General features: G+C 49.8%; 2 protein-coding genes across 2 annotated transcripts in view; both read right to left on the bottom strand.

The window, feature by feature from the left end:
* Positions 1–73: 73 nt before the first annotated feature.
* POLR2C (RNA polymerase II subunit C) lies at positions 74–8,688 on the bottom strand. Its single transcript, XM_042919470.1, has 9 exons — positions 8,550–8,688; positions 8,318–8,367; positions 5,936–6,004; positions 5,737–5,789; positions 2,712–2,840; positions 2,238–2,289; positions 1,852–2,020; positions 1,632–1,706; positions 74–1,101 (listed from the first exon to the last, which is right to left on the bottom strand). The coding sequence occupies exons 1-9, from the start codon at positions 8,633–8,635 to the stop codon at positions 957–959; spliced, it is 828 nt and encodes a 275-aa protein (XP_042775404.1). The 5' UTR covers positions 8,636–8,688; the 3' UTR covers positions 74–956.
* Positions 8,689–10,445: 1,757 nt separating this feature from the next.
* Positions 10,446–22,428, bottom strand: part of COQ9 (coenzyme Q9) — a 14,252-nt gene continuing 2,269 nt past the window's right edge. Inside the window, exons 2-9 of the mRNA XM_042918505.1 lie at positions 21,475–21,643; positions 19,956–20,094; positions 15,394–15,536; positions 15,026–15,110; positions 13,441–13,545; positions 11,772–11,927; positions 11,460–11,513; positions 10,446–11,134 (exon numbers count right to left, since the gene is read on the bottom strand). Of these exons, the coding sequence (XP_042774439.1) occupies positions 11,099–11,134; positions 11,460–11,513; positions 11,772–11,927; positions 13,441–13,545; positions 15,026–15,110; positions 15,394–15,536; positions 19,956–20,094; positions 21,475–21,643 (887 nt within the window). The 3' untranslated portion in view covers positions 10,446–11,098. The remainder of the gene's footprint in view (positions 11,135–11,459; positions 11,514–11,771; positions 11,928–13,440; positions 13,546–15,025; positions 15,111–15,393; positions 15,537–19,955; positions 20,095–21,474; positions 21,644–22,428) is intronic.

The raw sequence follows: 22,428 nt of genomic DNA, 5'->3' as shown, positions 1-22,428 counted from the left end.
AGCTCGGCACCAAAGGCCTTGGAGAGGGAAGTAGGGCCGGCTGGCTCAAGTTAGTGGCACGATGACGCATGAAGGAGATTATGTTGTGCTCTTTATTGCCAAGAATAAAAACTTTTAAAAAGACAACTCCTGAATCAATAAATATCCCTTCCTTTCTGTACTGAATCTCTGGTTTTCTCCAGGCTTCTCCTGCCAGGCTGCCTAATTAACTACTTTGGGCATGATTCTACCCTACAGGGGTAAGGGGTCAAGGCCAGACCTTCCCTTCATTAAGGCCCTTGCCCCCCAGCACCCAAACTTAAATAATCAGGCTACTGGCAGTGAAGTTCGTAACTAATGGGTAGAGAATGAAATACAGGGTTTACCTGGGGCAGGGAGGCAGCCAGGCTCTAACACTCTTCTGTAAGGGTTCTCAAATTAGGGACACTTGGAGATTTGAGCGAAGTGCCAGCAGCCTGGCTCTGGGCAGGGACTGGAAGGGGTTGTAGGCAACTTGAATAAGGGTTCTAACACTCAATCCTAACACCGCAAGTCCAAGGTACAACTGTGAAACCTCCAACTGTTGGACAGAAAGGGTTTGAAGACCTGAAATGACCAACAGAAGAGAGTCCAGCTCAGTGGTTCTCAACAGACTCCCCCCAAAGGCACATAAGAAAACGCGTTGGAAGGGATGTCCTGGGGAATGCCATTGGCAATGAGTGGGCAGAGCCAGGGACGTGAGAGGTCTAGTAAAAAACTGTCCTGCCTCAAATGCCAGTGGCATGCCTGGCAATCTGAGCAAAGCTGGGATAGGCCACCTCTTCCATACGGCTCCCTTTCTAGTGGGTACTGACGGTTTGCCAAGAAGCCCGAGCCAACAGCTGTCTACATCCCAGGAGCTAGAAGAGGCTCTGGAGAGACAAATCCAGCTGCTGGCCCAGATCCCTCCCCTTTTTTGTTCAAACAGGTGAGCTGTGCTAGTTTATGGTTAGGACATCACTCTGGATCTCGTGGCTTAACTGGGTCTGTAAATCACTCAGCTTCTTCTTCAATCCAGAGAGGGCTGACAGGACAATGGTCTCAGGGCGCAGAGAGCCACAGGACTCGACGTTGTAGTAAAACCTAAGAGGAAGAGTCTGGTGAGAGCCCTCCGCGAGGCAGGCTGGCTCAGCCAAGCGTCGGCCTCGGATCATGCGCTCTCTCCTGGGTGGCTTCAACCTCTTACTAACGGGGGTCCTGCTGCACATTACGGGACTCCAAGGAGGCCACGGCTAGCTCAAAAAGCTACTGGGGAAACCTTAAAACACTTTGGAGTGGATGTGTTCCACATGGAGACAGTGGAAGGTCAAGTTAGCAGTGGCTCACGTTCACTGTCAGAAGACTGGTCACTTCTGGCTCTGGGCAGACCTCTTCTTTGGGGATTGCGCATCAGAGGAGGAACAGCATGAACAACCGCAGGGCCCCTCATCCCACAGTGACCAAGGGGGGGGGAATGATCACCTGCCCTGGGACCTGCACCCACCATGGATTCTGCAGCTACCCTTCCTTCCTCAGCTCACGGGCACTGGGACGTGAGGGAAGGGTCTCCCGACTCAGACCTTGCACCAAAACCATACATTCTTACACACTTCATGTGCTGGCCTGGATCTTACCTCTCTGGCTTGCCGTTGGGGTCGTAGGGAGCCTGTGACTCATCTTCATCCAGCTCTGAGTACTCGCTCTTTGGCCTGAGGTCAAACACAGGTCAGCACAGGGCTGCTACAGCTGCTTTTAGGGCACTATGTCCACAGTGAGCCCGCCCCGACCCCAGTGACTGGGAGCCATTTCCACACCAGCCCACCCTAAATGCCTTTACTCCCAATGAGAACATACCATTCCTCAGGCTTGGGGTACACTGTGTGCCTCAGGGCGTTGTCAGGATCATATTCAAAAGCCACCCCTGCGGTAGGGTTCCACTTGGCATGCTCCTTGCCAAAGCCCTTTTTGGCATAGGCTCGAAGTCTCAGCTCCTGGCCCTTCCTCAGCTTGACGATGAGGATGTCTGTGGGGAGAGGTGTGAGTCAGTCGAGGGCCGACAGAGACACCGTCCCCTGAATTGTGACCCGGAATACCACCAGAAGACCACACAATCAGGAAAAACGGCCCAAAGGTCGGCTGACAGAGACCAGGGAGCACGAGAAGCTGTGTCTGGTCTTGCCTCCGTGCTGGCCTGCAGAACGAGCCGGGCAGAGATCCGCATACTCCCCCCAGCCCCTTACCGTCCTGCTCCACGTAGTCATTGGGGTCATTATCTCGGTTCCGGGATGTCACCTGGAGGGAGCCCAAACAGAGGCATTTCTTAGCTGCTCGTCTCCCCCGTCACCTCTTCTGGCAACCATGTTCCCGCACCTGCCGACCAGGGACAGGATGCCTGGGAATGAGGGGTACTAGGACTAAATCTGTGCTGGAGCTGGACTCCAGCCTCTGCCTCACGGCCTGGTGACAGCCTTTTCAGTCAAAACAGTACCCTCTCAAAGGGTCCTCGGGTGACAGAGGGTGGGCACACGGCACAACAATGCTCCTGTCCACCCTGGCTACTGTCCAGAATTATTAGCACTTTTAGGCACCAGGCTCGGTTGAAGGCAGAGGGTAACACAAGGGAAATCAGCATCTTGTAAGAAACCACCGAGTCTGGCTCACTTCGAGCCAGGAGGAGAACAAAGGTCCTGGGTAGGACACTGTGAGACACTGACTGGAATGACCCGGGGGCTGTTGGAGATGAGGTCTCGAGACGTGACGTGACGAGTCTGATCTTCGTTGCACCGCACGTCAAGAGTGAACTCCACTGAGCACTCGGGGCAGAACTCTTCGCACGTGCAGTCCTGAGGCGGGAAGACAAGCAGGAGTGAGCCTATGGAGAGGTGGTGAGCCCTGAGCTCCCTGCTTCTAACACCCAGTTCCTTAGATTTCTTAATGTAAAAGGGCTGCTCTCGGGCTCCAGGCTCTCGTGGGCCATGCCAATCTGGTACACCACTCTCCCGGGCCGCCCAAGTGCAGGCCCTTCCCAGTTTAGAGACCACCCGTACCTGTTGACGCCTGGGTTTACTTTCCACCTCCAGCAGCTGCCAGGCCGTCACCGGGAGACACATTGCTAAACTCTCACCCTGGCCCTCGGAGCGCCCTTCTTCAGGGATACAAGGCGTTAAGCAAGAGAATGATGCTTTCACGCTTTAGAGTGCAGCTTCCCATGAACTATGTGGACTAGCTCGGGAATGCAATCATCATTTAAAATAAAATGATCCAGGCAACAACAGTAAAGTTCTTTCAAGTTCTAGACTACTTTTTCTTTTAAAAACAAAGCAAAAAAACCTTTCCATAATGGAAAATTTCATGCATTCACAAGAACAGAGCAAAGCAGAAGAGACTACCACCGTGTAACCATCACTCGGCTTCAATAATTAGCAACAGTTCTTTAAGCAACGACTCTTGAAACAATCCATTCCCACGTTAGGGACCATCTGCTGCAGTTTAACTTCAGGCGAGTTACTGGAATGTAACCAAGCAAACTGTTCGCCCCCTCAGGCCAATGAGGAACATCTAACCTGCTTCTGAGGTTTTTCAGACAAGGAGGAAGAGCTAGAGGCCACACCTGGACAGTGTGCAGTCACACACAGGTGAGGCGGGCAGGCAACCGAGACCCTAATTAGAAATATGAAATGCCTGGGGTGCCTGGGTGGCTCAGTCGGTTAAGCATCCGATTCTTCATCTCAGTTCAGGCCATGACCTCAGTTCACAAGATCGAGCCCCGTGTCCGGCTCTGTGCTCACAGGGCAGAGCCTCCTTGAGATTCTCGCTCCCTTTCTCTCTGCCTTCCACTACCCCCTTCAGAAATGAATGAATAAATAAGTGAATATAAATATATATATGAAAGAAATGGAAGGGGAGCACCCGGCTGGCCCGGTCAGTAGAGCATGTGACTCTTGTTCTCAGAGTTGTAAGTTCGAGCCCCGCATTAGGAGACAACAAAAAGACAAAAACAAAAACCTACTAAAAAAACACTAAATTAAAGAAACTGGCATGAAAGAGATGAAAAGGTACACAACCTCAAAAAAATATATATCATAAAGGAGAGGGATCTGAGATTAAGAGCCTAAAGAAGTATAACAACCAAATGCATGCATGGATCTTTGCTGGATGACAAAAAGCAAGAAAGGACATGTGAGGGACAACTAGGAAAATCTGAATATTTGAAATACGACAAAATAATGCTAATAGTCTTAAGCATGATGGCATAGTCATGTAGGAAAATATCCTTATTTTTAGGACAAGCATGCTGAAGTAGTTAGGGGAAAAGTGTTATGGTATCTGCAACTTTCAAATGGTTCAACCAAAATAACACGGATAGGAAAAACAAAGCAGATGTAGTGAAATATTAGCAATTGGTAACTAAAGCTGCAAGTAAATGGCTGTTTATTATTTGATTCTTCTAACTCTTCTGTAGATTTTCAGGAAAAAAAAAAAAAAAAAACAGAAAAAAGGGGAGGAGACCATAACACCTTTGTTCAGCAAATACTAGAAAAACACTTAATGGATGGAACTGCTAGGTCATGGGGCACGCATATCTTTACCCACGACATTGCCAAACTGCTCTTCAACTGGTTGTACAACTGTCCCCACCAATATCTGTGATGTTTCATTTCTTACGAACAAAAATCTGGAAACGTGAAGCAAATACTGCAAAATGTTGGACTATGACAAGCTGTTTGGTGGGAGCAAGAGTACTGGTCAGATGATCTCCACACTTTCCTGTGTACTTCAATCTCTCTTTAAAAAACACAGATTTAGGAGTGCCTGGGTGGCTCAGTCGGTTAAGCATCCAACTTTGGCTCAGGTCACGATCTCACAGTTCGTAAGTTTGAGCCCCACGTCGGGCTCTGTGCTGACCGCTCAGAGCCTGGAGCCTGCTTCGGATTCTGTGTCTCCCTCTCTTTCTGCCCCTCCCCCGCTCACACTCTTATCTCTCTCCCTCTCGTCTCAAAAATAAATACACATTTTTTAAAAATTCAAAAAAAATAGATTTCTAACACATATCAAATTAGCCACACAAAAATGGCACGACCTTGGGAATATTAGAGGATGGGCTGATTAAGGATCACCCAAAGCCACCAAGGGGAAAGAGTCTCAAGCTGTTATTTAATGGAGCCCTGGGGAAAGGATGCAGGGAACCTAGTCCTGTCCCACTCCTCCCAAGTCCAAGGCCCGTTAACATATCACAGGAAGGAAACACGGCCCTAGAGGAAGGGCCACGTTTAACGAGGACCACCTACAAGAGAGGCACATATCTGGCAGACAACAGCCCTCAGGTGCTGCTGTGGGGGACAGTCCCACTCTCTTTCCTTGATCTCACCCCTACCTCTCCCTAACTCCCTAACCTTCTGTTGACTCCCTTCAGCCTCCTAGGCTCCCGTTACTGGGAAAAGACACCCTGGAGAGCAGAGTCTGAACAGATCAGACTCTGAAAAGGCAGAGCCCCCACTGCTTGGTATAAATGGGTATTCTGGTGTATACCCCATCTTGTGTGGCTGGCAGGAGAAACTCCCTGATGCCCCTGGAGCCTGATCATCTGAAGCCTGGCAGGACCAAGGACCAGTGCCTGCTTGGGCTCTAAGGCAACATTTCCATGCTGTCTTTCTAAAAGCTAGAAGGAAAACGTCAGGAAAATCCCTGAGAACTGAGCCCCCTACCCCCACGCACATCCCACCCAATCACACAGCATACCCGGGAGTATTGCAGCTTGTCCACAATGTCGTCACTTGTGAGGGGGATTAGTCCTGGAAGAAACAGAAAGACATTTTAAAGCAGTCCAAATGGTCAAGTCAAAAGGAGAACCTAGAAGCCCCCTTGGGAGTGAGGAGGCTCCCTCCTCTGACACCAGGCACAGCCCCCTCCCTTCCACCTTTCACAACCCGGCACTCACCGAGCCTGTGAGCGATGAACTCATCATGAAGGACTGAAGAGTTGGCATCAATTTGAACCCAGTCAATGGCTAAAAAAAACAAAACAAGAAAGCAGACATGCAGTTCGGCCACCAAATTAAAGACCTCGAGCAGTGGTTCTCAAGATTTAAGAAGCACCTGATGCTTACTAAATTGCAGGGGCCTGGGCCAGACTGCCAGAAACTGATTCCACAGCTCCAGTGGGGGCTAGGAATCTGTATTTTAACAAGAACCACATGCAACACAGCCTCCATCCCTACTCAGGCAGATTTAATGCAGGGGGTTCCCTGTCCCACACAAAAAATACTGACTTAGGGAACAGCATGGCACGTTTCTTTAAGCTGAATATTTCTGTGAGAAGCATTTACATCTGCTATCCGTGTCAACACCAAATCCATAAACACAAACTACTTGGGCACTTAAAAGTTAGGGAAAATTGGGGCACCTGGGTGGCTCAGTCGGTTGAGCGTGTCTGACTCGGCTCAGGTTATGATCTCACGGTTCGTGAGCTTAAGCCCCGTGTTGGGTGCTGTGTTGACAGCTCACAGCCTGGAACCTGCTTCAGATTCTGGGCCTCCCTCTCTCTCTCTACCCCTCCCCGGCTTGCATTCTCACTCTCTCTCTCTTTAAAAAAAAAAAAAAAAAAAAAAAAAAAAAAAAAAAAGGCCAATCTCACAGAAGTAACACAGGCTTATGGTCCATATCTCATTTTATGATACAATGACCAAATTACTCAATTTAACTCTTTATCATCAATCAACTAACACGTAAAGAATTCCTTTAATGTGCACAGCATACTAAGTATCAAACCCAATTCTGCTAGTAGAAAGGTAAGGACTGTATTCCCACACACACTTGACTTAAACACATTAACACCTGTATGCAAACAAATTCATAAATCAAATGGCATTGGAGCCCAACTACCAAAAAGGGTGTGGACACTAGGAATGGAAGTCAGAAGAGGACCAGTTAGGACCCAACCCGCTTTGTCCTATACTTTCTATTGTTTCCCCAAGCCAAGTAAGGACCATAAGCCAGGCTTTTCTGACTCCGCCTCCTTACTCCCAATAACCCCCTACTCCCACGTGCCCTTACCCTCTCCTGCGCAGGTGTAAATCCTCTGAGCCTCCTACAAACCAAGCCTTGCCCGCCCTCTGTGATACAGATACCAACACTTCCTCCCTGCAAGCTTTCCCCTCACAAAACTCTGTCCGGACTAAAGACACTTGTCCTATTTTACACTGTGTTATATTTGTGTATATCTTGTCTCTACCTCAAGCTTCGGAGAATCCTGGAGCTGGGGTCTTCAGATGTCTTAACATTTGTATTCCCCCTGTGGCCTGCAATGTAGCAGGTGATCAGAATCATCCGCAGAACTGAATGCGTGGGGCAAGTGGCATTCAGCCTCTAATGTCAGGGCCGCCTCACAAAGTACAACTCCCTCATTTTACTCATGATGAAACTGAGGCCCAGAGACATGGAGTGGTCAGGGAGGAGGAGGAGGATCAGCACGCCAAGCTCTGAGTTGAAGAAGTGCCTGGGGATTGCCGTGGTGGAAGCCCCACGCTCTCCTTCACCAATCCCTTGGCCTGCTTATTTCCTTAGGAGTCTGCACACTTGTTGTAGCAGCCGAGTTACATTCCTTTCTCCAACCCAAACTTGGAGTTGACACTCCGAAAATACCTGTAGTATATTTATAAGGGTGAAAAATACCTGGAGCGACGTGGCTGGAACCAGAACCGATCCTCCTCCCTCTAAACGCCAACAGCACTGTAGCTCTACTTCTCAACTACTGACCCAAGGCTACCCCGCAGCAGCGTCAGCTGCGGATTCACCTTTCCCGGGCAACCCCACTGTGTGCTCCATCAGGGCAAGAACCCTGCACGGTGCAGCCTTGCCGTCCCAGTTCCCAGCACCCTGCCTGGCACTTACGTGTTCCCTAAGTGCGGCTGAAAGACCGGATTCATAAAAAGACATCTACCGGTACTCAACACGAGGCATTTAGGAGAGATTCCGTTACTCAATCCCTGGCCTCGCTCTGCAAGCACTGTTAACGTCCGAATGCCACGGAGAAAAACACGGCACGCAGCTGAACACTTGCCCAAGTTTCACAGGGGCAGTAAATGAAAACGGTGTTCAAACCCGAACACGCAGACTCCCGAACCCATGCTCTTCGCCAACCCGTAGGTTAAGAGTGGACCCAAGTGGCCCTGGGCCGAGGGTACAGGGTCTTATCAAATCTCCAGCACTGCTGTCCTTTCAGAGCCCCCACTACCGGCCCCACCAGGCTCTGGGTGTGGGCGGGCAGCGGCCCCGAGGTGTGTGGGGGCGTGTGTGGGCAACGAGAGGTGGGGTTCGCTTACCTATTATGGGCACCTCGGCGATGAAGACCCTCCGAATGGAGTTGGCCACCCTGAGGGATGAAAACCAATCGGCGTGAGGGCGCCGCAGCATCGACGCCGGCGCCCCGCGCCCACGGTTCCCAAAGCAAAAACCCCGCCACCCGAACGCAGCTCTAGGACACGACCCCCACCCGGCCCGCGCTCGAGCCCCCCGCGCTCCACAGCCGCCGGCCTCTTCCCTCAGCGGCCTTACGCCAGGTCCGTGTTCTCGATGATGAACTTGACATTCTCGTCGGTGAGCTCCGTGATCCGGACGGTGGGCTGGTTGGCATACGGCATCGTGCCCAACCACCCGCCGGAACCTAGGACTTAGCACCCGTGCGCCGCCGCCGCCGCCGCCGTCGCCGGAAGTGGGTCAGCGCGGCCCGCGCCGCTTCCGCACAGACACGCTCACAGCGCCGCCTGCTGCTCGGAGGCCGCGGCCGCTCCGAGCCTGGCGTTTCACACCCCCACCTGCTTTAAGGGCACCAGGCGCAACCACCTTGAGGGGCGGATTTGACAAAACGTGCTCACGCCCTCGATTCCACAACAACACTTCCAGGAATTCATACTGCCAAAATGCCTGCAGTTGTCAGCAAAGGTACACGTACCGGGGCGTTCACTACAGCACTGCTTGTAATGGCAGAAGATAACAAAACTAATTGTCCATTGACGGTTAAATACACGAACATAGGAGTACTATGATGTCTTTAAGAGAATGAAGTAAATCTGCCCATTTACGGAAAAACAGAAGCATACTTTAGCAAAGTATAGTAGAATGGTAAATATATACCCGTACCCTTTCCCTCCACCCCCAAGTCTGGATCGTGCTCTTTGGAAAATGCAGTAAGATACAACGCCCATTCAATGCATCATCTGCAGCCCGTGTAGTCGTGGCGGGTGGATAGGGGCCCTTCATCTCTGCACCCGCATCTCTGCATGCCTGGCAGTGTGCCCCTCACAGGGTGCATGCTCAATAAAGATTACCAAACTCCTCTCAACAGCCTGGAGAAAGGTTTGAATGGGCCTCAAAAGGTGACAGCTGCTCATACAGAGAAGAGGCTCTAAAGTAGAACTTGGCAAGAGCTACATTTAGGGGGCAGAATTAGGAGATAAAGAGTTTGATTTAGCTAGACATGACACCTCTTCCTGAGGCAGAGGGAAAGGGCATGGAGGGGGCCTTTGCTTCATAGCCTGTGTCATCTCAGTAAATTAAGAATTATGGTTGTCTGCGGAGTGCGAGAGGGATGTTATGAAGGATAAAAGAGAGCATGGGATGAAATTTGCAAGAGCTACCTAGGGGACCTGCCAGGGTGTCACAATACAAAGAATTAAAGAGGTGCGGAAGGGGGCCAGTGAAAGGCCAAAGGACTGGAAACACTGATCAGCTTGTGACTTCCCCCATCAATACCCAGGGGACCTAGAAAAGACATGGCAAAGCAGGAGACAGACGCCCCGGGCCGAACCGTGTCCCTCTAAAATGCTGAAGCCTAATGCCCAACACAATGGCATTTGGAGTTGGGAGTCTTTGGAAGGTTATGAGAGGTCCTGAGGGTAGGAATAGGGCCCTTATAAGAACAGGAGGAGACACTAGAGCTCTCTCTGTCCTGTTGGAACATGGGGAGAAGGTGGCAAGTCAGAAAGACCACTAGGAACTGAATTGGCTGGCACCTTGATCTTGGATTTCCTAGCCTCCAGAACCTGAGAAACAAGTATCTGTTGTTAAGTCCCAGTCTGTGGTATTTTGTTACTGTAACCTGAGAAGACCAAAACAACCGTTAACCAGACTTGCAAAGGGAGCTCAGCCAGTGTATAAACAGAAAATTATTAATGCTAAAGAACGGATCACTGAAATAATTAGTGATAGAAAATAGCAGCCCAGGGAGTAATGGTCAGGGGCAAGGCCACTGTCACCCACACTTACTGAAGTGAAGCACGGGCCCAGAGAGGCAGAGCTGCCGTAATTACCCATTAGCACTAGGCCACACCAGGACCAGAACCCAGGTCTCCTGGACGCCAGCCTCAAGCCTTTTCCACAACACTTCTGTCTCCCTCTGAGGTCTCGGATACCCGCTGTGGCCTAGATGGAAACCAACTGCGCAACAAGAAACTGCTTCAAACATATTTATTACTATTTGTACAGACTCTTAACCCTACAACACATGCTGGTGTAATGCGACAACGGCCTGGGTTCATGCCTCTGGCCAGGCTGGGCACCACTGTCCAGCAGGCACCAGTCTCAAGTGAGGCAGCTTTCTGAGGGGTTCCCAGGTGCAGCATCTCAGGACACCAGAAAGGGGAGGGGTGCAAGGAACGCCTGTGTGCACAAGTCTGTGCTGTGCTGGGGATGGGCTGCCACTTTATAAAGGTTTCACAGCCTGACTCTGATTTGGGAGCCCCAGAGATTACTCTAGGAAGGTTAAGACATGATCAAGTATCTGTGAGACCATAGATAGGGACATGCTGGGTTTCTGTGGCTTGAACGCTGGGATGAGAGCCTCATTTTTTCAGTCACACAGTGGCAATGCAGAAAGGCATCAGGAGGCCTGGCTTGGTATTTAGAACTGAAGAAGTAGCTTGATCGCAGGCTACAGCTGTATCAAGTGCTCTGTGGTTTCCAGGTGGCTGTGGTAGTGACTCAGGAGTCCTTCAGTGTTTTCTCATTAACACCCTGTTCCATGGGCGGCACTTCATATCTTTCAAAGCCCTTCCAATATATCTGCAGATTTTCTTCTGGGCACTCTAGCTCACACCCCATCCCGCTCACCGGCGCTGGTTTAGACCGGTCAGGTTCTTGAGCTGATACAGGGAAGGAAACAGAGTGATGAGGCCTTGCCCTGCCATTAGGACTCCAGTGGGAGAGACTGGGGTTTTCAAGGCGGCAGGCATGGCTAAGATCCACAGATCTGACATGCGAGGGGCCTGGGAATCAGCAATGTTTTTTAATGGCAGCAAAAAAAAAAAAGAGATGAGGTACTGAGGATCAGAGACTGGGGCTGAATCACTGTCCGTCTTATTAGGAGTTTTCTAGTTTAAAAGATTTGGGAGCATTGACACATGTTTTAAGGGTCACAGGGCAGGACGGGGATGGGAGGAGGGCAGGGATGAGTGAGACAGTCCTTACCGTCACTGCTGCACCCATGAGTCCTTGAACAAGTGCCTCTCCAGTGGACTTTACCTAGAAGGAGTCAGGGTCAGTCTCTTTTAAGCCCCCAGTACAAGCTCAAAGGTGAAACAGGTAAGACAAAAGCGGGGGTCGGGGGTGGAGGGGGGACTCATGAGGACCCTGTGGACTGGAGGAAGAGCCTATGATCACAACCACAAATGGCCCAAGTATGGCTCTTAGGGAAATGGCTGGCACACTCCCTGGGCAAGCCTTCAGGAGGAGGCGGGTGTGCCTAGTGAGGAGGCTTCCCAAATGGCTAGCCCCAACTACCTGCTTGGCAGTGTGGCCCATGTTCATTGCGTCGTTAATCCGGTTTTCCAGGAAGCGCCAAGTGTCCTCGAAGTCTGGGGACGAGTCCTGCATCATCACCAGCTCTGTCGTGTTGTAGATGCCAGCCAGCACAGCTCGGCGGGTATACCAGTTAAACTGCAAAGAAACCCACCCGGGAAGTCACCGCTACTGCTGTGGGCTGGGGAAGTCTGGGGGTTCCTACCCAAAGCCACGGGCACTAAGGGGTCCCTCCTGATCTCTTTTCCCCGCAGATGCATTTGTTTCCCTGCAAGACATTGGTGTTCTCAAATTTGGCTGGGCAACAAAATTACTGGGAGATTAAAATGCAAGCTCCTGGGCCCAACTTCTCAGAGTTTAGAGTCAAGGGGTCTGAAGTAAGTGCAAGGAATCTGGACATCTGATTAGCATCCCAGGCGATTTTGCTACATGCATCCATTTTGAAGGCTGTGAAAAGACTGCGTCTTAGGCCGCCTAAATTCTGGGGAGGTTCTCTGGTCAGCCAGTTATGACCAAACCATGGTATGCTCACCAGTAAAGTGAGGGCTGAGACAGGCCCACGGACAGATTCAGAACACCCAAGAGGAGCGAGGGGCTCCAGTCCCTCAGCCACTTCAGGCTGGCCCAGCAAATGGCTCTCTGGAGCACGAACTCAGCTGCTTTGTGTTTTATTCCTTTAATTTCTTTGCTAATTTCATTTTCCCACCAGCTCTGTTGGTGGTGTCCTCCGACATGGGGGAAGCTTATTAAGTCCTTTGTTAGAACTGTGGCAGGAGTAGCTCTTCGCCTCCCCAGCCTGGACTCCACAGAGTACCATTACATATTAACTTCTTTTATGAAGGTATACTTTTTATTTTTTAATTTCCTACCAGAAATATGACAACATTAACAAGTCAGAAGCTATCCTGGTGCCTGTTTAAAGGCTAATCGATCTCTTGGCAAAGCAGGCCAGAAGGGGCTCGGGGGAGGGCGTTCCTTTTTAAGGCAACAGCGGCTCCATGGCGTTCTGTTCACTTTTTTAAAATCAGTCTCATGAGGGACGCCTGGGTGGCTCAGGTGGCTCAGTCGGCTCAGTCGGTTGAGCATCTGACTTCAGCTCAGGTCATGATCTCACAGTCTGTGAGTTCGAGCCCTGCATCAGGCTCTGTGCTGACTGCTCAGAGCCTGGAGCCTGCCTCGGATTCTGTGTCTCCCTCTCTCCCTGCCCATCCCCTGCCCATGCTCTGTCTCTCTCTCTCTCTCTCAAAAATAAACATAAAAAATTTTTTTAAAAATAAATAAATAAAATCAGTCTCATGAAAGACACACACTGAGAAATCACATCGCAGAATGTGAGTCTTAGGAGATTGAGGGGAAATGAGTATAAAACGGCAGCCCTGTCACCAGGCCCTCTGATGCTTGTGTCACCAGGAGGGGACAGAGGGAATAATCACTGGTTTGTGGCTCGAGCGTGCATCCTTGAATGAGGACGTAGGTCCCACTATGGCTTGTTGAGGGAGCTTCCTTGTCCCTAGTCTCTCCTTTCCAAGACAGGAGTGGCACTGCAGGCCCACTGAAAGGCTCTGTGATCAAAGACCTTTCACAAACTTCCCGAAGAAATGCTTAACCCAAGCCTCTCCTGGTGTCCTGTGGGTTTGCAGAAAGCACTCACATCAGTGGACTGGTCGCCAGCGTAATGCCACATGTCATCCACCATACTGGTGATCAGGCTTAGGCTGGATGGGATGTTGTGCGGGAGCATGAGGATGCTGAGGGCCTGAGGAAAGAATGACAGAAACAGGTACTGCACACAGGGAACACAGAGCGCAGGTGGATGGTGCGGCGCCTCGCCTCTCCACGGAGGTATGGGAGAGGGCCTGCCCACTCCCCTGCTGAGACCCACCATCTCTGCCCGGTTGGCGTGAGCTCCTGGCAGCTGACAACCCTGGCTACAGCAGATGGGAGCCAGGGGCAGCCCCTACCCTCAGCTGGCCCACTCAGGTTCTCCATCCCCGGCACGTGGACTTGGAAATGCAGGCAGCCGGAGGGTCCAGACTGGTCTAAGAGTACTGAGAGCAAGGACGGTGGAGGGCACCCCATTCTGTAACACGGAGGTAGAAGCAGAGCTAGGAGGAGGGTCTGGGGGTAGTTTCTAGGTCCAAATCCCAGGGCCCAGCAGCGTTCCTGCCCTTGATGCCCCATGGCAACCTCACAATAAATTCCTCCCTGGGGTTTTGCTTAACTCAAGTTGGTTTCTGGTATCTGAAACCAAAACTCCTTCAACTAATACAAGCAATAGCACGACCCAGAGACACTTCCTTAGCAGACATCGACTCTTGAGAGTACAAGGTCTTGTCACTTTACCAACTCAAAACTCCACCGGCTGTGGCCTGCAGGAGCTGGGTCAGAGGCCCTGGCTCGGCTGGAAGTTTTTTCTTATCAAAGTAGCCCAGAAGAAAACGTGCCGAGTCAGGAGGCAGTCAGGGCCCAATACACACACTTCCACTGCTTTGACTGCAAGGTGGAATGAGTCAGGCCAGAGGTCTGAAAATCCAGCGTGGCAAGCACAGGCAGGGGACAGGACTCCGCTCTCTCGATACTCCCTCCACAGGCAGCCTGGGGTGAGGCGCACCGCTGCTGTTCCAAGGTCTGTCAACTGGCTGATGGGCGCTATTGCTCAGTAGTGGGTGGAGGACACTAGATGATCCCTGCTGCCCTCTCATTCCTGATGTGCTTGGACTCCATTTTCTTAAGTAAGAGAATGGCCCACACTGTGATATGCTTTGAAACAGGAAAAAGGAAGCTTCAGGAAAGGGGACAAAAAGCCTTGGAACGAATACTCCAATTTTCAAGCATCACATCACAACTGGAAAAGACATCCCAGTCCTCTGAGATCCAGGACACGACAGGCCTGTTAATGACGATGGCCAATAAAATCTCATTTTCTAATCTCCTCCATGGATTCCTCCTCACTGAATACCTGGTAGCACACTCAGGCCACCAGGAGCCAACACGATGTGACCCAGCACGCAAGCCACTCACACTTCTAGGAACTGAGACCCAGATGGCTCAGTTACTCCCTCTGGCACGCCCAAGTCCGCACTCCCTAGCTCTACCAAGTGCACGGAGAATCCCCAGGTCTGTGCGGATTAATGAGCTAGCTTCTGAAGACTGTGCAGGGTCCTCCGAGTGCAAGGCGCTGAGAACTAAGAACACGAATGCATTGGTGCCCTGTAGCCTAGATATGGACTCTGTACCCGGGGCCAGTGCTCAATGTACGGAATCAGCATTCTCAGTCTGGTTTCCACTGCGTCCCTCAGGAACTGGTCTGTCTTCCTCTTCCTGGAAGGGGAAAAAGAAAAGAGTGTGTCTGTGGGTCAAAGGCATGGGCTCGGGGCTATCCTGCTTACTCGGCGCTAGGGAGGAGGGTCCCACCAGCTCCTGATGCTGGCCTGACTACAGCTGTCACAGAGAGGCGGCTGTGTTCCAGTCCCCTCAAAGCAGCGGGGCTGCTCAATGCTCCTCTCTTTCGGCTCTGCCTGGATTGGCCTCCCGAGACTGTTAGTGGGGCCTGAGCCCCCTGATCCTTAACTGCCACCCTCAGCAAAAATGCCACAGGACTTACTCGGCCTGGCCCAGCTGTACCAGCTTCTGCTCCTCTTCCAGCACATGAGTGAGCCGAGCATTGCACTGGGTCACAAAATGCAGTACCAGCTCACTGCCGTCATTCCCAAACATGCTGGCTGCTGCAGTGGAGAGACCCAGAGACTACAAAAGGAGACAGAGAAAACAGAAAAGTGGCAGACAGATGTAGTGGACATGTGTTGTCTGTTCCTCACCAGCACCTCTTTTTCCAGTAACAGCAGCTTGATTTTTAATGGGATAACCCTATTCTTCACCCCTGGTCCGTGTGATTTGGGTAAAGCTGACCAGCAATCCTCCATCCTCCATCAACCCTTTGGTGTATTTTTTTTTTTTTTTTTTTTTGAAAGAGAGGGCGTGAGTGAGGGGCAGAAAGAGAATCTCATGAGGGGCAGAGAGAGAAGGTGGGGGGGAGAGAGAGAGAATATCCCACGCAGGCTCTACACTGTCGGCACTCACCTGAAGCAGGGCTCATGAACCAGCTCATGACCTGAGCCGAAGTCAGATGCTTAACCAACTGAGCCACCCAGGCACCCCCCTTGGTGTGCTGTAAAGCCTGAGATCCAGACTTGGATAACTGGAGCTCACAGTGACTAGCTCAGGCACATGCACATGACCAAATCCAGGCCCTAAGAGGCCACCTCTGGACTTTTGCTAGTGCTCACGGAAAAGAAGTGCTCTCTTTCCACTGGGGCTGCTGAACCATTTTTAGTCCTGCGTGGGAAGCCCCTGCTGGGAATGAAGCTCACAGAGAGGAAAGCAAAGCAGACAGGATGGAGAGACGATTCCCAGCAGCACAACGGAGCTACTTCCAGACTTTTGTTATTAAATGAGTCTGAACACACCCTTGCCTGCTCCAGCCAATCAGAATTGAGCTCTGACACTTGTAACCCAGAGTCCTAATATAAAAAAGGGGGCTAGGAAGAGCACTCAGCTCTTCCTCACCAATTCACTTAACCTAAACCTCTTGGAAATTAGGCCTCTCTGTTGTAAAAAAAAAAAACAAAAAACCAAAAAACAAAACAAAAAACAAAAAAACCCCAAAAACCAAAAAACATTTTTCTTTTTTTTAAATAAATGTTTATTAATTTTTAAAATATATTCTTTTTTTAATGTTTATTTATTTTTTGAGAGAGAGAGACAGAGCATGAGTGGGGGGGAGGGGCTGAGAGAGGGAGACACAGAATCCAAAGCAGGGGCTCAAACTCACGAACCATAAGATCATGACCTGAGCTGAAGTCAGACGCTTAACCTACTGAGCCACCCGGGCGCCCCAAATGTTTATTCATTTTTGAGAGAGACAGAGAGAGAAGGGGAGGGGCAGAGAGAGGGGGACAGAGGATCTGAAGCAGACTCTGCACTGACAGCAGAGAGCCTGATGCAGGACTTTAACTCACAAACCATGAGATCATGACCTGAGCTGAAGTCGATGCTTAACTGACTGAGCCACCCAGGCGCCCCAAATGCTTATTCATTTTCGAGAGAGCAAGTGAGCAAGGGGGGCAGGGGCAGAGAGAGAGGGGGGCAGAGGATCTGAAGTGGGCTCTGCACTGACAGCAGAAAGCCTGATGCAGGACTTGAACTCACAAACCATGAGATTGTGACCTGAGCTGAAGTCGGATGCTCAACTGAGCCACCCAGGGGCCCCAAAACATTTTCTTTTATGAGTTGTTAAGGAGTTAACAATGCCACGATGGTCCTTTGCTCTTTCTGATACGTGGCAACCATCGAGCATCTACTGGAGGCAGAACTATGACAGCACCAGGGAGAGAGGGAAGGGAAGGAACAAAAAAAGTACTAACTATAAATCCCTCCAATTGGGAGTGGAGAAAGTGCCTCTGTTTTCGTGGAAGCACACAGCCTTTATAGAGGGCAATTTGGCAGTATTCACAAGAGACTTGCAGCCACATCAATACTAATGGCAACTGATGTTTACTGTGTCAGGCACCCTGCTAAGCACATGACACACACGATCTCACTGTGGCCTCGGCCACGTAACAACTCCAGCTGGTGGGTGTTATCCTTACTCATTTTACAGATGGGGAAACTGAGGCTCAGAGCTCGTCACCACCAAGCTATACTGGCTCTACTATGTATGTAACAACACCCTCAAAAATATACACACTCAGGGCTCCTGGCTGGCTCAGACACAGCATGTGACTTTTGATCTTGGGGTCGTGAGTTCAAGCCCCACATTGAGTGTAGAGATGACTTAAATAAATATTTGGAAAAAAAACCATACTTTCTCTCTCTGGACCAGGTGGGGAGTTATTGTCTCAGCCTCCGCTTTGTGATGCAGGGGCCGTAGTCCACAAGCCACACTTCCAGCTCCATGTTAGGCTCTGCCCATCCCATCGCTGGAGGGAGACCGTGAGGCTAGAGGAGGAGGAAGGGTCCCTCTCCTTCCTGTGGATGTCCTGTCTGCTGGCGGCTCCGTGAGCATCTCCCCAGAAGCCGCCTTCACCCAGGGGCAGCACTTCCCTCTGGTGGCCTGGCCCTGGCCGAGCCGGTCTGTACCCTTCCCAGAACCCCACGAACTGGTTCCACTGAGCCACCATCACGTTGGGTGCCAGCCCCAGGGGACCCTCTCTCTAAACTTAGAGACAGCATCACTGGCCAAGTAGCTCCTCCTCCTCACCTCCACAGGGACTCTCCTTCAAGCCTCCCATTTTAACAAGTCCAATTGTCCCCTTTGTCTCCTTAGCCCTGCAGATGGGAGCTAAACCCTGTGGCAACCTCCGTAATACCCTAAGGGCTTCTTTTTATCCTGCCAGTTACCTGGTTACCAACTTTACACCCCGTTCCCCCTTCACTGTATTAAGTTCTATTTGAATAACCGGTGTAGCTTCTGTTTGGTCTGATACACCACAAAATAACAACTCCATTTCTCAAAATGCACTTAAATGTTGTACAAATAGGTTTAGAATACTAAAAAATTGGAAACAACCCAAATGTTTATCAATTGAAGTCAAGTAAATACAATGGGTATTATGCAGCCACCGTGAATAAAGATATACACAGGACACAGTGAAAAAGACCAGTTACTGTAGACTAATGCAGTATAAGATTTTTCCAAACAGGGGCGCCTGGGTGGCTCAGTCAGTTAAGCATCTGACTTCGGCTCAGGTCATGATCTCATGGTTTGTGGGTTCGAGCCCCATATCGGCTCCGTGCGGACAGCTCGGAGCCTGGAGCCTGTTTGAATTCTGTGTCTCCCTCTCTGTCCCTTCCCTGCTTGTGTTCTCTCTCTCTCTCTCTCTCAAAAATTAATAGCGATAAAAAAAAAAAAAGTTCTAGGACTGTGAATATAGGTAGCTTTGATATATAGTGATTCTCTCCCTTTAAAAAAAAAAAACAAAACAAGATTTTTCCAAACCATCCTGTTACATTTCTGTTCCACCACTTCCTGTAATAATTCTTTCTAACATCCTCTGCCACCCTCAAACCTTTGTCTCCTCTTACCCTTTTTAACTTCAGGTTCATGAGACAACCACACCTACTTCACAGGGAACAGAAGCTGTCCCCTGGGAACTCCCTTAATATTCTAAAAACTAAACCCGTAGCTGTCTTCTCCAACCTCACCCCTAATACATCAAAGGCCAGTCCTCGCACTCATTTCCCAGATCTCCTAATTCTTGCCTTGAAGGGGCTCTGGACTTCGGATTTTGCCACTTTCTCTCATACCTGTACTTCACCCTCGTTTCTGTGCTCTCGCCAGCGTTCAAACATGCTCACCCTTCCATCCAATTTCCCCGCAAGCTTGGGGTGGGAGACGTGAATCTGGAACTCCTTTGCTTTCTGTTCTCCCTGTGCTCTCACAGGGCAGTATCTGGCTATGCTTGACAATTCCGTGCACCATGGCCTCCAGGTGAGCCAACGGCTTAATCTAAAGCAGCCATCTGTGCCAACGTAGGAGCAAACACCGTCAGTCTTACTGACAAAGCAAGGCGTGTTGGTCTCCTAGATGGTGCCCTCTTGCATTTTCAAACACCAGATTTCATCAATTTTAAGATGCACCTATTTTTTCATTTCATTTTATTTTTATGATTTTTATTTTGAAGTAATTTCTATACCCAACGTGGGGCTGGAACTCACAACCCCAAGATCAAGAGTCACACATTCTACCAACTGAGCCAGCCAGATGCCCCCCTACTTTTTCATTTAAACATTCAGTGTGAATCATGCAATTGACAACGTGCCCCAGTTTAATAGGTAGCATTTTTTCTTTTTTAGTGATGCATAAAATAATGGCACTTCTTACAACCACTGCTGTCTTAGAGTCAATGAAACGTGGTAACTGTGATCATAGGCAACACCTATGCCTAAGGGGCTGCCTTTATAACCTAGCTCGCAAGAACCAACTCCATGGTATAATCTTTCTGTATTAAAAGAATAAAGCTATTTTTACCCTATTGGGAAAACACACCCTGCCCCAACCCTGTAGCAGTGAGGGGCTCTAAGCTGGGCCATAAGAAAGCATGAGGCCCTCTGCTTTGGCCGGTGTGACTCCCTCCCGGTCCCCATCCCCCCTCCTCCTATACACACCTGGGCTCCTTCCGCGATGGCCTCTGCTGTCCACCCGTGGGCAGGCACGAACTCCAGGGCTGCGGTCAGGATGCGGTGCTGCAGCTGCTCCTCGCTCTCATGGTCCTCCTCCTCCTCCTCACCGCCCTGATCTGTGTACCTGAGACCCAAACCCAACAGACACGTGGGGACGGAACCCAGCACACCTCATCTCACTGCCGGCTGCCTAACACGCAAAATGCGCCTGACCGGAAACCGGAGGCTCTGGGCCTCCTCTAAGCGCACGCCGGGAAGACACTTACTTTTCACCAGTACTGATGTTTCAATGCCAACAGAACAAAAATTCTATCACCTTTCTCCTCGCACACAGTCACTGAGACAAGGGATCCCGTGAGTGAGGAGGTCATGTCATAGGAAGGCAAATGCTCCCATAGCCCCCTGGATTTCTCTGTTTACAGCCCTTAGCACACTGTTTCTTCATCTGTATTTGTACCAAACGATAACTCCATGAGGACAGGGACAACAGTTGTAGTATTCACAGGGCCTGGCACAAAGGAGATCCTCAGAACATATTTGCTGAATGGAAATGAGAAGCACTTTAATCAGGAGACCAGAAAAATGACGGGAACACCCTAATTTCAGAGCTAGCAGAACTTCTCAGTGGCAGAATTAAGAAGAAAAAATATCTAATGGAAACGTAAACTATTTTCACCTCCCTAGAGGCCAATTTGGTCCCACACATGTAACAAAATTTTAGATGTGCGCCTGCTTTGATTCAATGCTCCCCCTGCTGAGAGAATCACACACTTGATCACATTTTTTATAGCAGTGAAGGAAATCTAAATATTCATCAATAAAAGATAGGTTAAATAAATTCAAATTGTTTTTAATGTTTATCCTTGAGAGAGTGAGAGCATGAATGGGGAAGGGGCAGAGAGAGAGGGAGACACAGAATCCGAAGCAGGCTCCAGGCTCTGAGCTGTCAGCACAGAGCCTGATATGGGGCTCAGACCTACCAACGGTGAGATCATGACCTGAGATGAAGTCGGACGCTTAACCGACAGAGCCATCCAGATGCCCCAAGATAGGTTAAATAAATTTTAATACTGCCATTTGCTGGCATAGTATGCAACCATGAAAATCATACAGACTGAGAAAACATTAAAAATGTACTATTGAGTGAAAAAACAGGTTCTGGAATGGTGTACAGTGTAATTAATCACTTACAGTATATAGATTTACGTATGGAGTATACTTAAAAAACATCAAAAAAGGACATTTGCAAAAACATTAGAGTTTTTTCAGGGTTTGTGATTTCTGGTAATTTTTGCTTTACTTTTATGAGCTTCTTTACTTTGATTAGATATTTTAGAGTGTACAAGCACAATTAAAATATAATAAAAAAGCAACAGTTTCCTTTCAAAGATAGCCTAGAAAATGATGGAAGGTGAAAAGGAGGATAAAGAGGAGAGAGGAAGGACAGACACACCCAAGCATGCAAAATGGCCAGAAATGGATGGACTGCGGTCCTGATACATACCTGGGGGGTGGACGAGGGGACTCTGGCTTGGGTTCCTCTGCTCTGTGTGTCTCAGGATGTTGCTGAGAAAAAGACGGGGGAGGTTGTTGCTTCTGCTCATCTGAAGACTTTAGTTGCACAGCTGAAGCACGGAAGGCACGTGACACCACGGCTGACTGGCAACGGGACACTGAAACAAGAACGGGGCTGGTCAGGCAGGAACACTTACCAGAGAAGACTCTTTGATGCCCCGAATGGCGTGAGGGATGGGGAGAGGAAAAGCAGGGCTGAGTCTACTCCAGAACCACTTATCCGAGTATTGAGTCCCAGACAAAAATCTTCGGTAAACTGGCAACCTTGACACATGATGTGGTGGCAAAAGCATAAGCCAGGGAACCGAAGACCTGGCCTCTGGCCTTTTGCTATCGTTTGTTCACTGTATGGTAATGGGCTTCGCCCCAGTGAGCATGATTTTTAAATATGCAAATTAAGAGTAAGAATCTGTTTGCTCACTGGGAGTGTTGTGAAACCCAATCAAAAAGTGAAAATGACCTGAAATTGCTACATATTTATATTATACCAAGAGCACTGGACTAGAAATGAGGCCTGAGTACTGATTCCTATAGTATTTATATGGTGCCTTCACACAGGTCACTAATCTCTATTTACTTACTCATTTAATTCATTTGAGCGAGAGAGACAGAGAGTGAGTGGGGGAGAGTGGCAGGAGAGAGAGAGAATCTCAAGCAGACTCCATGCTCAGGGCAGAGCCCAACATGTGGCTCAATCCCATGACTGTGAGATCGTGACCTGAGCTGAAACCAAGAGTTGGATGGGATGGTCAATGGTCAACTGACTGAGCCACCCAGGCACCCCACAGGTGTGGGGTTTTTCTCATGCTGATGTTCTCTCTTTGGCAACACCTGCAACACCTCATTTACTATGGGAAGGGCTTTGGAAAGTCCAGGCTCATAC

This window comes from Panthera leo, chromosome E2, assembly GCF_018350215.1.
Source record: "Panthera leo isolate Ple1 chromosome E2, P.leo_Ple1_pat1.1, whole genome shotgun sequence".
Classification (NCBI taxonomy): Eukaryota; Metazoa; Chordata; class Mammalia; order Carnivora; family Felidae; genus Panthera; species Panthera leo.
This window is presented reverse-complemented; position numbering and strand designations above follow the sequence as displayed.

Coding starts and splice junctions, on each gene's coding strand:
- POLR2C (XM_042919470.1), bottom strand. CDS start 8,635: ATGCCGTATGCCAACCAGCCCACCGTCCGGATCACGGAGCTCACCGAC. Junction 8,368..8,549: donor ATCGAGAACACGGACCTGGC/GTAAGGCCGCTG, acceptor TTCATCCCTCAG/GGTGGCCAACTCCATTCGGA. Junction 6,005..8,317: donor CGCCGAGGTGCCCATAATAG/GTAAGCGAACCC, acceptor TGTTTTTTTTAG/CCATTGACTGGGTTCAAATT.